Raw genomic sequence first — 15,988 nt, 5'->3', positions numbered from 1 at the left:
AGAAAACAGCTAGTGGTATGAACAATACACGTACTCTCATAAAGGAGAACGTATGTTATTACTACATATGGCAAGCTGATTTTATGATGTTGATGATCACTTCCAACACTTTCTTTTCGAGATAATGTTGATAACCACGAACATTTTCACTTGGCACTCGGGTTATAAAGGCCGTCCAGAAGTAATCTTGTCTGACATCTATATCGGCAAATCCCTCCATTCTTAACAACTCTTACGTCACTCCTCATTTTCTAGTTCATTATAATATCGCTCTGTCCCGTGGACCGCAGTTCACCAACCAGTCACTGGACCATGTGTACATGGTCCCGCTGCTTCGCGGTTCACCAGCAGCCAGTAGCTAGGCCACAATATAACCTGCTCGCACGCTAGACCTGGCCAACTTCGGGATCATTTTCTTTTTATCCTAGTATTCTGCAGGTGGCCTTCACCCAGAGCATGTGTCTCGCTCGTTTACCTGGTGAGTTCTAGGCCAGTTTTCTTGGATTTTACAAAATTTACAATCCCCCCGGCCGACTAACTTCGTCTCCGCACGACATATAATCAGATTAAAATTCCATGTAGTTTATGCACAAGAAATAGCAATATATATTTTATTCTCATAAAAAACAAAAAAAGTGTTGTTACATCCAATCATCATCCTTCGTGACTAGATGAAGTTAGTTACTCACTCACCCTGGGAAGAAATGTTGGACACTGTATTAAATATTTATTTGTCACTCAAGAGAAATGAGAGTTCACACCTGATATTCTGCTACTTCCCTCTCCTCCTTTACTGCTAATTTTCCTAACTTCTGTATATATATATATATCTGTGTGTGTATGTGTGTGTGTGTGTAGACAGACAGATAGATAGACATACATACATACATACATACATACATATATATATCAGTAACGGCTGTATAAAAATATGCATCAAATCATTATTCCTGCAATAAAGCTGGACAACACTAAGGGTCCTTCAAGTGCCTCTGGCTGGACTGGAACGAACTGTTTAGGTGAGGATACATCCACGTGAGGAGGGCCGCGCCCGCCCCTGCGTAGCCATCACACCAACAAGAACAGAACGGCCATCGTTATCCACCTCCTGGATGGTCTGGTGCCGAGGCAAGTACTCACCAATACATCTCACCAGCAGGAGCACCAAGCCCATCATCATCCTCCCCTCCTGGATGGTCTGCGGGGTCACCAGGCTGTCTCCCCTTGCGTCATCACTACCACTCACACCGGTGGCTCCTGGTGGTGACAGATCCCCTCCGTCCGGAGACCTGTCAACAGGCGAGGCCTCCTACGAGTAGGCCCACACAGGATGGAATGGAGTCCGGGGTCCTGTCTACTACACTAACTCAGCCACACCTGTGACTACACCCTACACATGGACAGTTCCGCTGACCCGCCTCGCGTAAACCGAGCACCAGCAACGTCAGCTTGCAGCAGGAGAAACAGCTGAAGAGTGCACCAAGCACCAGGAACGTCCGCCTATAGCAGGGAAGGGAGCAGGCGAGTGTGTCACTTCGACAGTAGCAAGATTAATGTGGCGGTTCTCCCAGACGCTGCTGTGTGGGGGCCGCTCTACCAGGCCTACGGCGGGTATATCACCCCTTAAATCCACTGTATATCTGTCTCAACCAGCTGTGCAGGCCTCCTCAGGTGTACAAAGAATGACAGAGTTTTGATCCCTATAGTTACAGCAGGGACAGAGCGGCGCTGGTGAAGGCCGAGCGGACCGAGGGGAGTCACAGAGTGCGGCGAGGGGAGCGGGAGGCGCGGTGTCTTCCCCCTTCGGCGGTCATAGCCACACTGGAGGGCCGGGAGCTGCTGACTGGCTGGCTGGCTGGTGGAGGCGGCCTCACCTCCCCACCATCCATTCTGCCACTCATTCGTATTTATTGACCGGAGTCACGGATGCCACTGTAGTGCTCCAGGAGTAGTGCAGGACGCATGCACTCACTCACGGTGAAGGGAGCACGGCACGCCACCCCGGAGTAATTTCACCGTCACCACCAACACCTAATGATACCTTCCCTGTCACACCTGTCACCCCACTACCAAGGATAAAGGGCTATCAAGTATCGCGGCTGTGCTTAACGTTAATAGGATAATCACCTTAAGGATAAATCCATGTCCAGGTTATCAGACTGCTTCCTCACACCCCACCCGCTGCCGGACCCTCGTAACTCGTTAGACTGACGCACATAACTCGTCAAAGTGACGCACGTGTCTCGTTAAAATGACGCATTATTATTCTTTAAACTAACGCACATAATTCCTTATACTGAGACATATAACTCGTTAAACTGTCGCCCAGACGCAACGATCTTGCCTGTCTTACATCAGATTTATCTATTTTAAATAAAGATTGCTTTCTGTTGTCTCCACCCAGCAGTTTATACCAGCGACTGTTGACTCCACCTAGCTGTTTATGCCACCAAATGTTGACTTCATCCAGCAGTTTATACCACCGACTGTTGACTCCATCCAGCAATCTATGCCAACAACTGTTGACTGAACCCAGCAGTATATGCCAACAACTGTTGGCTCCATCCAACGGTTCATACTACCAACTGTTGACTATACCCAGCAGTTTATGCCACCAACTTGTCTTACTCCATCATATGTTGCTCTGATTCTGCATCATTACTTCTTTACATCTTTTGCGCCAACTCTCATCCTTAGTTCCCGGTTATGACCTCTGGCTGCACCGTCTTTGTATCATCAGAACTTGTCACTGTCAACATCATCAACCTACTGTCGGAAACTTGAAGAATGCGATCAAGTCTCCCTTACTCTTCTTATTTCCACAGTGAGTAAGTTTATGGCCTCTAACCTTACAGTATAACTCGGCTCTCTTAATTTTGATACCATCTTTGCTGAACATTGTCCTTGTACGTACCTGAGATCGATTTCATCATATGCTAGCAGACACTTTGCCTTCATTTCACCGAACGTGGGACTCGGCGACAGACTGGGTATAATGTTGTCTCCTTTGTTCCTCCGACACACGTGTTCCTTAGCCAGAAATCCATTATCAATCAACTCCAAAGAGAGGATGAACAGCTGGGACTGCTTGTAGGCCGACTGCCGCGCCCAGAATTCAAATCCATGAGGACCTCACCCCAGGCGGGCCCATGCTGATGATCCTTGTACACTATCTTCACAAAGAGTCTTATGTTCAAGATTCCACCGACGGATGTACATGCAGTGAGTGTACTCACGTTCTTGAACCACAACCAGTGGTTGGCGCATATAGAAACCTTAGCGCGTTCACACGAAGGTTCTCCATCATGTCAATGGAATATGAAAGCGCATGCGTCTCCAGTCCGTCAAACTTAGTGGACGTACATTTTGCATTTCGTTTAGTTCATACGCGTAAGGTTCTCTTCTGAAATCTCACCGAGTCAGCAATAAGACAGCGCCTCCACCCCTCCAGCCTACGTCACTTCCCTGGATCCGCCACTAACATTCCTCCTCACGGATGGATCACGTCCGCCACAAATCCTACTAGAGGGTTACGGCGGTAGCGTAACACCACCCCCAAGGGTGCGGCATGGGGGGCCATAAAGCGGTACACCATATAGCCTGGCGCTAGGCGCCCACCTCCAGCCCTTTTGTTCTAAGGAAAACGCGCCAACAGTCGGCGGTCGATGGCGGGAAACGCCTCCTCAACCTTGATTTGAATAATGACTTGTTGAGCGAATTTTGAAGCTCATGTTTATCCTTAAATGAACGAGTTTTGGGCTGGAACGTCAATTTCTTAAAGCGGTTCAACGGATGCAATTATGTGGGTTCTGGTAACTGAGGTCTTCATGGCAGATGAGTAACTGTATCCTTGTGACCACTGTTGGTTGATTTTGTTAACCTCACGGGATCTTCTCTCCCTCTTCTGGGTCCTGTTTCTTCAGATCGTGATTCTTACAAACTCGTCATCCGATATAAGCCTTTGTATCCTTCTCTTTTGCTCTCCCTCCTTCAAACCCGACATTTACCTCCATCACCCTTCCATCCTGTTAAGCTCACTCATGTAGCTTACTGTGCATCCCCCTTCCTTCCATTAAACTTTCCCCTCACAAACCCATTTATCTTTCCTCTCTCGCGTCCGTGTGGCGTCTTATCCTCTTCCTCTGTCCCTCCTACTCTCCCACCAACCTCTCCATCCTCAGCCTCTTCCTCACCAGGACCGCCTCTTCCACCAAACCAAGATAGACCACCAGAAATGGCGACCACAGTCAAGCGCAAAGCGTTTATGTCTAGGGATACTATGGGAGGTCTGGTGCGGCGGTGGCCCACATAGATAATGGAAGGGGCAGCAACAGTCCTGAGCCGCCGCCAGAAGGCAGCCCGAGAGAGAGTCAAATGCAGTTTCATATACCACATCACTCAGACCTTGCTGTCCCTTCGAAGTAATGAGACATTCGTACAAAGTGGCAGCAAAAGTACAGTACGTGAGGAGGATCACCTACTCCCAAGCACTGCCTCAAGGACGTACCCCCATCCCAAGCACTGCCTCAGGCACGTACCCAAAGAAGTGAAGTGAAGCAGCGACAAACCGGTGGGACGGGAGGCAGGAGAGGACTGTATGGACGGCTTATGGAAAACAATAGGTGTTATGAAACTTTATACCGGTTCCATTTATACTTTTGTTTTGACCGGTACATGAAGGAAAAATATATATTCATCCTTATTCCTCAACAGACGGAAAATCTTGAAAATACAGATGGAAACAAGACAAGATGTATGATGTGCTTCTAACCCTAGGTTGAGGGATTTAACTTAGATCATACAATGATAAATAAAAATCAAAAAGTTCATCAGTGGGAAAATAAAACTGTGAAAGCCATGGAAGGCAACCACGCAAGACCCTTAAAATCCTAAGACACACATTAACATTACGAGACTTGACAGTAAAACACATAAACAGAAGAGCAGCACAAGGGAAAGTAATCCTGGCTCGCCTGTACAGACTCTGGCACCAGCCGGTAAGGCAACAATCACACCTGGTAAAGGTTAGGATCCTGCCCATACTGACCTACTCCCCAGTACCCACACACCTCGCCTCCAGAGAGAACAGAATAAGGCCTACGATACATCACAAATATCCCAATACGACAAATACCGAAGAACATCGACGACTTAAGTTGAAACCAACTGGTACATGATTATGAGAAGCAGCACAAAAATATGGCAGTAACTACAAGAAAACTAATACAAAATATAGACATACTCAGGATGTCGACAAAAGCACTAATGTAGAACACATATTGTTCCCACGAAATCTCAAAGCCCTAAGAAATGCAGCAGTCACCCATCGACATACAAAATACAAAGCTCTTTAACTTTAAGCTAACTTCCTTTACAAATTTACAAACATGATAACTGTATAGACTCACCCACTCTGCCGAGGATATATAGATAAGGCGTAAAAATACATAACCATCAAAACTTAGATATATTTGGTAAGATCTAAATCATACATCTGTACACACTATAACTATTTCTCTACTTCCCTTCCCCAAACTAACCCCTTCCCCTCCCGTCACTAACCATCCTCATTCTTAAAGTATTTATCCTCTTATTTTGAACGTTTGAACAGAAGACTAAAAGCATCATATTTTCCCTCGTGATATAATTGAGATTACATCATGTTATCTATAACACAGGTCGTGGAGAGGACGACTTTGTTGGAAAGTGCTGCTGTCTTTTCACTTCAGCGAGAAACCATGACTGGCGCCACTGATCCACAGGAAGTGATCGTCACACATCGATGCCCATCCCCTCTGTTTACTATACGGTAACTGCCATGTAATGAACTTATAATTGCTGTTAACACCCGCCAAGGTTAAAATAAATAAATTTTCAATTCTCTTGTTCAAATTTACAAATCTACCAAGTAATACTATCCATAAAGTCTAAAGTTTCATATATTTCATAGTTTTATATATTTACCTAATAATTTTCTTTTTTACGTTAGTGGTTCCAGTCACGGACAAAATTCCACATCAAGGCCCGGCCCTAATGGAAATATACGAGAGGATTATGAAATGGAAAAAGAAGAGCCAAAGGAAAGTATCACGAATTTCGGAAATGTAAAACCTGTCTTTTCGAACTTGCCAGGTCATATTTAGCGGGTGAGAGGGTAGGTTCCAAAGCTTCGAGGTATAGGGAAAGAAACAGCAAAGCGGCCCATCCCTAATTTGCCAACGGCCACACGGTACCTATGTGACGCAGCAGCTTGCCGATTATTATGGTGTGGTGTAGCTAGTGGTAGGGGTGCGCAACAAAAAAAAATTGTAGCGATATCTATAAAAGGAGGAGCGTCAACGTGATACGGAGTTTTTGTTTTACTATATACATATATATATATATATATATATATATATATATATATATATATATATATATATACATATACATATAAACGTACTGTCCAGTTTTGTTAATAAGTGCGACACATTTATTGAGAGCATTATAATAAAACTTAAGTCTGGGAACATTAAACCTGGCATTCATAGTACTGGTATAACTCCCCTAACAATAAAAAGATTCTGGATCAAAAGAACCTTGATAGTTTCCTCGTACAAACACATCAGAAATTGTCTCCGTCCCCTCACTCCCTTCATCTAGTTTTAATCTCTACCTCCGTCACTCTTACCTCTCCCTTGTCCTTTCCCAAATTTCTTCAGTTCTCCCCTCTCCCTTCCTTCACTCCCCTCCTCACTATAATATGCTACAACTTACAAGATGATTCATCTAATTCAGCGAGGCAACATGATCAGCGACGAGGACTACTGTCAATCCAAGAGAACTAGATCTAGCTGAGCAGACGGAACCCAACGAACGCACGGCTTTAATTCACGTGCGTCCATAGTACCCTTGTTGGGACCAAAAATATTGAAAGTGAAAAGATGATGGAGAAACTAGTATACGAGTTTTGAAGCAGAAAGCTATTCTGAGGCGTTGAAACGAACTTTGCTGCTGTCTCGTCCTTACCTGATTCAATGAGAAAGTGGAGAGCATTCTTCCTCCAGGGTCCCAACGTATACGAAGCAGGTGAAACGAAAGTTGTGATTCAAGGCCGTCATATTCTGTTCTTATTTGCTTGTCCCTTGACTTCCTGAGGTCCTCTCCATATATGTATCTGTCAAAGGAGACACACATATGTAGCGCCGCATCAACCGCCTGCCCCTCTTCCAGACATAGAATGTTACACCCAGGATACTTGGTTTGAAAAGAACTCTTACAGCTCTGGATTCCGTCATACCTGTTAATCACTTCTCTGCTGCGGATACAGTGATATTCAGAGTAAACAAGGGCAGCAAAACGAAAGGCTATACCAGTGCACAGAATATGAGGGACTAGACGAGTACAAGGAAAAGACTTGGGAACATCTTGTAAACAGAACCCAGTTTGATTGGAGAGGGAGTTACAGATACCAGGTTGGGCCTTCCTTACATGGGTATCATAATTCTGGTCCTGTACAAATTCAGAGAATAAGAAAATACATCCAAGTTTACGTTTGAGCAGACCTTCAACATTCGGTTAGATCAATTCCAAGTGAAACAAACAACCTCCTATGTCAGACTGGGTGGAATAGGTATGCACACTGCCCTCCAGGATCACAGTGCCATTATTTCTCGTCCACCACTGCAGGCAGCCTCCAGCGAAACACTCTCAAATGCAGCTGGAATCCCTGCGGAGCTCTATAGTTGTATACAATCCCAATTTCGTCTCTTCAGCTTTGGCTCCTATTACCTTTCCGGATAGTCCACACATAAGTTTAGACAAACATACAAGCAAAGTAGCTGCAACAGTGCCCAAAGCTTGCAAGCTGGACATTCCTTATGTTACCATGGAGAGTATTTGGCTCAGCATGGTTGAGGCATGTTCCAGCAATGCTAAGGCCGTCTCCTGCGGGTTCTATATCACTTCTTTGCTTGTGATTCTGAACAAACTATCCGTAGATCTAACAGAGTCCCAGGCTGCAATGATGAGATTGGGTATGTACACACAGGGTTTCCAGCAGCATTTCAGCCTACTTCGTTGGAGGCTGCACTGGTAGATAAGAAAGCTGGAACTTTTTTCACCTGGAATTTCCCTACAATAAAAATAATTCACCAGGGAAGGGATAAGAAGCTCAGAATGTGGAAATATGTCTAATCCTGCTACTTTACTAAAATTAAAATCTGATAGGATATTTGTTTGAAATGCTGGTATTTATTAAGAATATATACCTAAACTCGAGAAGTACGGTTATCAAAATTCCTTATAAAGAAGGGCCGGCTATGATGATCATGGAAAATGTGGCGCTTCTTTATGTCACAGCAAATGAAATACTTCTAGATGATAAGAACCGATGTAAATCCCGTCTAACTTCAATTAGCAATCAATATTTCCCTTATGTTTTATATTTTACAACTATGTTAGTTATGGTCTACATTCACAAGAACTGTAAATACACGCAGCAGATTGTATTTGATTCATTGCGCACCCCTGACAAGATTATGTCTTCAGTGGTTGCAATAACTTTAGTATGTCTTGACAATAATATAGAAATTTGAGGGAAGCCTAGCTTCTCATTAGTTGTTAGGATTTTCTTCACATTCTTTTGATATCCAGAGGTGTGTGAGCTAGTTTTTACAGAAATTAACCCCTTCTTTGATAATCAGAAAAAGTATGTGCGTGTTCTAGCTGTGAAAAATCAAAAGAACCTGTGAAAGCCTCACCTAATCTCCCAGTCATTCAATTTTACCTTAATTATTCAATATTCTAGTTGAAATATACCAATCACATGACAGTACCGTCAAAATGGTGTCGTCTAATGACAGACAGCACAGGATACGGCCAACGGATTTCCCAGCAGCAGGCGAATTCCTTGAATTACAGCTAGTATTTCCTTTAAACATCGCTTCAACACCTTCCAATATGATGCAATACTGTAAATGATGTTCCAACTGATACTGTACTATATTACCACTACATAACCACTCGGTACACAAAGGCAACAGATACAGAATCAAATTTCCGTTAACAATACCAATCGGGAAAGCTTAAACATGAATCTACTTAAGACCTTATGCACTTGCCACGTTTATGACACTCTGTGGGTTATCCTTATGGGCATCAGTCCAATTAACAGCTTGGGTCATTATCGAATTACAAACATCAATTGAAAAATCACGAACGCCTTCTTCATGTGATAAATGTAATTCGAAAACTACACACTCACTCTATTAATGGCGCTTCTAGACTTGATTCATCGGTTAACCAGGGTAATAAGTACCTTGGACAGCTTCCTCTGGTCAGTGACGTGGTCCATGGTGCTTTACGCCTTCCAAATCCAAACCGTTGAAGTTTCGTTGGTCGCGTAGTTCCTTGGGCTTCAGGCCTATTGCCAGCCAGGGTCACCAGGTTGTCCCACTTGAACTTTACAGACATTAAGGTAATGTTGTGGTACTGGCATATTTCAGGGTAAGGTAACAGATGATTGTTACTTGATTAAGTTCATCAGCCACAAACCTCAGGTTTATATTGTCCCTCATATATTTGTGTGCTAGAACATGATTTCTTCATGAATTAATCATGGATATCTTATTCATTCTTAGCGTCCATGTTCAGGTTCATTATCAATCATGTAAGCTGCTTCGTTGCTTCAGGGGTCATAGAATTAATTACTGGCAGAAGTACTTTCACTTTTAGAATATGAACTTCACAAAAAATTAGTTTTACATTCTTTAACAGCGTCGTCTCATTCACAGAGTGTTATTGGTAACTTTTTTTTCTTACCCTACACATAAAGTACACAATAGTTTGTGGGAGTTTGAGATCAGAGTAAAATGTGGGGTTAATCTAAATAAAAATTAGGTGAAACACTTAGAAATCAAGAAACTTTACATTTCAAGGACAAATTTACCCTTAACTTCCAGGGTTATAAGTTGAAACATACCATCACTATCAAGTGTATTCCCACATGGTGAACTTTTCTCCTCTGGAGAACTCATGGAATCATCCTTTTATATTTGGTGATGTTTCCAGAACCAATAAAAAATTCTCAATATTAACACACCTGGAAAAACCGAGTGGGATTTCACAGCATATTTAAGTTAGGTTGGAGAAAAAAAAATTGGTGGTGAGTTCCACAAGTTGAATGATGATTAAAGTATTTGGCAAAATATTTCATGAAGCCAGCCATCCTGGTCTCCAAGTCTACAGATACTGGAAACCAGTCACTGATTCCAGGAACACAATGCTAGCAATTGAAGTAGTTTTTGGAATGACAAGAAAATAATTTTGAAAAATGTTTGCATAAGTTTTCAGATGACAATCAAGACAGTCTTTCTTTTGAATGCACACAGCTTATCAAGTGAATGGAAACTAGATAATGACATCAACAGGTTGTGATCACACCTTAGCTCCAGCCACTGGCCAGTTTTCAACAGCCCAAGCAAAGACGAGGTAAATGTTGGCAGACAGGACAAGTTGTACCAAGATATCGAATGTTCTGTTGCTTTTTAGAGCATTTTTACAGGTCTTTCATAGCCCTTTCTATGAGCAAATTAATGTAGGTTAAAAGAAATTAAGCCACCTATGCTCGAACGCATTATTGTATTCTCCATAAAATATGCAATTGTAAATCAAAACCAGTAACATTTCTGAAAGCTTTAAACTGAAATGTTACTGAAATTTCAGTTTAGATTATTGAAGTAAAATATTTTCTGTAATGTTCTCTTAAATTTGGTTTGATGCTTGATTAATTCATCTTGTGATCACCTAACCTAACCTCATTAGCTTATTTTGGTAGGAAAAGTAAAATTCATCTTTTTCTTTTTATTCAGTAATGAGTAGTAGAAATCTTGGTAAAGGTTCAATTTAGGTATGACAGATTGTAGAATATTAGTAATTTTGTTTTGCAGTTGTAATGTTTGGATAACAGAATAATACTGGCAGGACATGACGTAAATTTTTTTCCATCCTATTATGATAGATATACTTATGATAGATATACTGATAGTGGGGAGGATTATGAAGATCAAGGAAAATCTGATGTTATGAAAAACTAGTTGAAAAACGTACAGAAATCATCTGATGACAAATGACAGAGTGAAGCAGACTGCTGCTCTTGAATTCCCAGGAGGGGATTATGTGTCATTACTTTAATATTCCAATATAAAGTTCCTCAGGAGCAATTCTTTCTCCATCCCTCTTGCAGACTGCAATCAGGAGTTCCTTTCATATTTAGATAACCTCGCAATCACATCACTGCACCTTGACACTTCTCAGGCAACAATAGATACTTGCAACACTTCAACATGCACTGATAGCATGTCTGACTCAAAACAAAATGTATGCATTCCAAAAGAATTTTACCATTTATCTTAATCTCTGACAGACTTGATTCCAACCTGCACCCTTCCATAATTGTGAATGAACAGCCGCTCCCATTCATCAAAATCAAATTACACTAGCATTACCAGGGCATGTGAAGTGTCTGGGGTAAACCATGAAAAGTTCTGTTGGGCCTGGATGTGGAAAGGGAGCTGTGGTTACGGTGCATTATACATGACAGCTAGAGACTGAGTGTGAACGAATGTGGCCTTTGTTGTCTTTTCCTAGCGTTACCTCGCGCACATGCGGGGGGAGGGGGTTGTTATTTCATGTGTGGCAGGGTGGCAACAGGAATGAATAAGAGCAGACAGTATGAATTATGTACATGTGTATATATGTATATGTCTGTGTAAGTATATATATGTATACGTTGAGATGTATAGGTATGTATATGTGCGTGTGTGGACGTGTACGTATATACATGTGTATGAGGGTGGGTTGGGCCATTCTTTCATCTGTTTCCTTCGCTACCTCGCTGACGCAGGAGACAGCGACAATGTGTAATAAATAATAAATAAGTACTAGTATTACATACAAGACACGCATGCCATTCACACCCAACAGCACAAACATCAACACAGGGTGAGCTTGATCATAGACCAAAACAGACCAAAGAGATGTTTGGGTAGGCTCTGTGCTTAGACCTTCCCCATCAAAGGTTGATGAGAAGCTAGAGCCAAAGGCAAGAATAAGGGATATATCATGGGATGGCTGTGAGCTTACAGGTGTTGCTCACCACTATGCCATGAAAGCAAAGAACATTTAGTTTTAATAAAAATCTTTATTTTTTTATTCATAGGACTACCTGTAATCATATGCCAACAGATTAAGAAAAAGGAAATGGCTGCAACACAATGATTCTCAATGCCTTAGAACCCTCATTTTGTAAAATATTTTACAGTATTTAATTATGAGAATTTTATGACCTAATGTTGGTGAAAGATAAATTTTGCTGCTCATATGAAGCAAATATTTTTGTTGGTTGACAATAAAAAGTGACTTGCACAGTCATGTTTCTCAAACATGACTCATTGTAGGTAATGAATGCTGGATGGGAAAAACATCTGGTGAATCTTTAACGTGAAAACTGACTAATTAGTCAAATGCTATACACTATACAAATTCAGCAGGAATTTACTGCTGATTCCAATATTTACATAGCTTTACAGATACAAATAGTGTTCCTTATTTACATCTTTATAACTCAGTTTGAGATGCTGCTGCAGTTACTAATATGGAATGTAGAAGTAATGAAAACCTTCACAAAGTCACCAAAAGTAACAGATACTTTGTATTACATAATGAATAAAACTGATTATGTGCTTTATCTTATAAACAGAATGAAAATGAATAATTTGTAAACCTAGCATATTGGCAACAGTACCAAGGGGAAAAAAATTGAAATAAGGAATCTGACAAGGTGTAACAGCTACCCCTACAGCGCTCACAAAGGAAACTTGATTATAAATGGTTCACAGATAGTCCTCCAAAAATCATCGTATTCTTTTGTAATTAAGGTTTATTGAAGCAGTCATTGAGGAAGTCTTCCATAGAGTGATAATGATGTTTTTTCACACCTGCCAAGCCATGATTCTCATCTGGATAACTCTGTCAGAATAAATAGAGCATGAGCCACAGTACTAATTACATGCATCTCTCATAAAGGAAAATGTGTAAAAAGTTTCTCTACAGATTTCTTTTGAAATATACAAATATGATTATACCTTATACTGATTAGGTAATTATATTTTGCATGAAATCACAATTTCTGAACAGTATTCTTTCTATAAAGTCGTTTCAAACATGGAAGTTTTTAAAAGACATGTATTATCAAAAAAAACCTACTAATGGACATGTTTTCTTTGGTTAGGTTAGGCACCTGAGAACTGGTGGGATGCCTGTACTGTGCCATTATATAAAATTAAGAGGTAAGAGTGAATGCATGAAGCACAGAGGTCTTAGTCTATTGAGTATATCTAGTAAGCTGTATGGGAGAGTGGTGACTGAGAGGGTGGTTACATACACAAAACATGACTATCTCAATGCATCCCAACTCGACTCAACTGCAGTCCCATTCACTTCCAATAATTTCAAACACTTCATCTTGAATTAGGCTTCCAATACTTTCTCTTTTTTCACCATTCCATTTTCCAGGACTGTCTCTATGCATTCCACCTGGTGCCTGCAACACCACATTATGATACTTTGTTTCCTCTTTTCCCATGTGTACTTTTTAGCTCTCATACCCTACTCAACTTCAGCAGCTTTCTCTAGTATTCCTCTGGTCAATCCTACTCTTTCCCAGCAAAACTGCCCATACATCTTTCTCTTCTGTTTCACTTGCAGTTTATCTTCCTCTTTTTACTTCTTACTACTCTTTCTCATATCCAAAAATCCCACATTCTTCACCACTACATCCACTCCCATATTTTCATTTATTCACACCATTCTTCTCTTAATTTATCCTGATATCTCTACATGTTCATCAATTTTCCAAGCTCATTTACATGCAGAAATTTTTTCAAATGTATGGCATTCCCTCTTTTCTGAAACCCACTATGAGCTTACACTCTCACCTCCACCCAGAAATGATCAAATATTCCATCTGTTGCTCCTCTCAGCAAGTTCACATCCAGTAACTTCTCTTTACATACCTGTCAATAAATACAGTCCATTAACATCTAATGACCTTTGTCCCCACACACCCACATGTATTTACTTTACCACAGTACCTTTTCTCAAACCATGCATTTCCAACCACCATTCTTCTTTCAGAACAAAACTCGGTGAGATTTTCTCCTCTTTCTTTTACACTACAAGCTGCATACCTCTCAATTACACCCTCAATAGCCATTTCACCCATCCTGAAATTCAAACCATATCAACCTTGGCCACACTTCCATGCATTCTTTGACAGTCCCATAGCTCATTTAGCTCATTATTTTTTTTTATCAGAAGTATTACCCCTTCCTTCACTCTTGTCCCTTCACTAACTGTGGACTTTACCCCCAGCCATTCCCATACCATACTGCCTTCTCTTGCCCGTCAACTTTATTTCATTAAGAGCCATAATAACCAGGTTTCTTGCATCAAATACATACCTCATTCTCCATTTCATCCTGGTTACAGCCACACATACACTTAGACATCACAACATGAGCCTTCAAAGAACAAAATTTACTCTTGGCAACCTCATAGTTTTTTGTTTTTCAGAAATGATAGTACAGGTGAAGATTTCCAGTCTCTCATTTCTGCCCATTTTGGTCCCTTTTATTGATGTGCAAGTGATGTGAGTAGTATTCTTTCTCTCCTCTTCCCAGAATTAAGAGCACAAGGTTAAGGTAAACAGATATATATGAATCAGTTAATGAAATTTGAGTGGGAATTTATTTTTCTTAATCTGCAACAAATTATTCTAAGTGCAGTGGTTGCTTTTCAGTATTTTTCATTGGTGGATCGATTTTTCCTCCCCATAAAATACAACAGATTTTGACTCACCTGAGACCTGAAGAGAATATCTTCAACTTCCAAAGCTCTGGACAGCATCATAGATTGTTGGTAGTGGACATTATCATCCGCAGTTCCATGGATAAGGAAGAATTCTTTGTTTCTAAAGTTTGACACATTTCTGGTCACATCAGATAGCTCATAAGCTGCAACATTATCATCTGATGTTGGCAGGCCCATGTATCGTTCTGTGTATACTGTATCTGTTGGTAAAATTGGGTATAGTTGGATAGAGTTTAAACTCTAATAATGTCCTATTTCCCCTTTTAGAAAGTTAAAATATAAGGAGGGGAGGGTTTCTAGCGCCCCCACTCCCGTTCCCTTTAGTCGCCTTCTACGACACGTGAGGAATGCGTGGGAAGTATTCTTTCTCCCCTATCCCCAGGTATGTATATTTGCGTGTGTGGACGTGTATGTATGTATATACATGTGTATGTGGGTGGGTTGGGCCATTCTTTCGTCTGTTTACTTGCGCTACCTCGCTAACGCAGGAGACAGCGACAAAGCAAAATAAATAAATAATAAATAAATAATAATGTCCTAGTTGAGATGAATTATACAGAGTTTTTTGTATTTTTTCTTCTGTCAGTGCTATCATAAGATATAGAAAAAATTTTATTATACAGAATAGATTATCAAAAAGGTGTGTGTGTTATGCTCCATTTGCTATCTAAATTTGCCACCACAAAAAAAGCTAAAAGTCTTTTTTGATATGAATACCTAAAAGTATTACTCATGTTCCAATGGCAGCCACTTATAGAAATATGTAACTTTTATTTATGTAATACTTTAGATATTTATACATTTGGAATACTTTTTCATCACTGTGAACAGTTTTTCTCAGTTTTACTTTGTGATATGAAAAAATAATTATTGATGGGTTTTGAGAGAAGAAATTAAATTTTGAGGTAATACGGTAATGGCCATCATATCATGTTTGAAAAAATTGAAAATGAAATCAGCACTTGTAGTTTTAGGTGAAGCTCTGACACCAGAGGGGAACTGCCTTTAAAGGTATTACTAAATCTGAAGGGTTATGCATAATATTCCTTACCATACGCTACTTAAGCTGTCACAAAAA

The 15,988-nt window shown here is 40.8% G+C and overlaps 2 protein-coding genes across 7 annotated transcripts in view; both read right to left on the bottom strand.

Moving 5' to 3' along the window:
- LOC139746699 (inactive tyrosine-protein kinase 7-like) overlaps positions 1-1,853 on the bottom strand; it is a 114,841-nt gene extending 112,988 nt beyond the window's left edge. Inside the window, 1 exon segment of the mRNA XM_071658151.1 lies at positions 1,141-1,853. Within this exon segment, the coding sequence (XP_071514252.1) occupies positions 1,141-1,180 (40 nt within the window). The 5' untranslated portion in view covers positions 1,181-1,853.
- A 10,308-nt stretch (positions 1,854-12,161) lies between these two features.
- The window catches only part of ome (dipeptidyl peptidase 4 omega), a 131,632-nt gene continuing 127,805 nt past the window's right edge, over positions 12,162-15,988 (bottom strand). For all 6 annotated transcript variants that reach the window (XM_071658577.1, XM_071658579.1, XM_071658578.1 and 3 more), the window contains 2 exons: positions 14,899-15,110; positions 12,162-13,008 (listed from right to left, as the gene is read on the bottom strand). In XM_071658577.1, the coding sequence (XP_071514678.1) occupies positions 12,913-13,008; positions 14,899-15,110 (308 nt within the window). In that variant the 3' untranslated portion in view covers positions 12,162-12,912. The remainder of the gene's footprint in view (positions 13,009-14,898; positions 15,111-15,988) is intronic.

The sequence above is a fragment of the Panulirus ornatus genome, chromosome 66, assembly GCF_036320965.1.
Source record: "Panulirus ornatus isolate Po-2019 chromosome 66, ASM3632096v1, whole genome shotgun sequence".
Lineage (NCBI taxonomy): Eukaryota > Metazoa > Arthropoda > Malacostraca > Decapoda > Palinuridae > Panulirus > Panulirus ornatus.
This window is presented reverse-complemented; position numbering and strand designations above follow the sequence as displayed.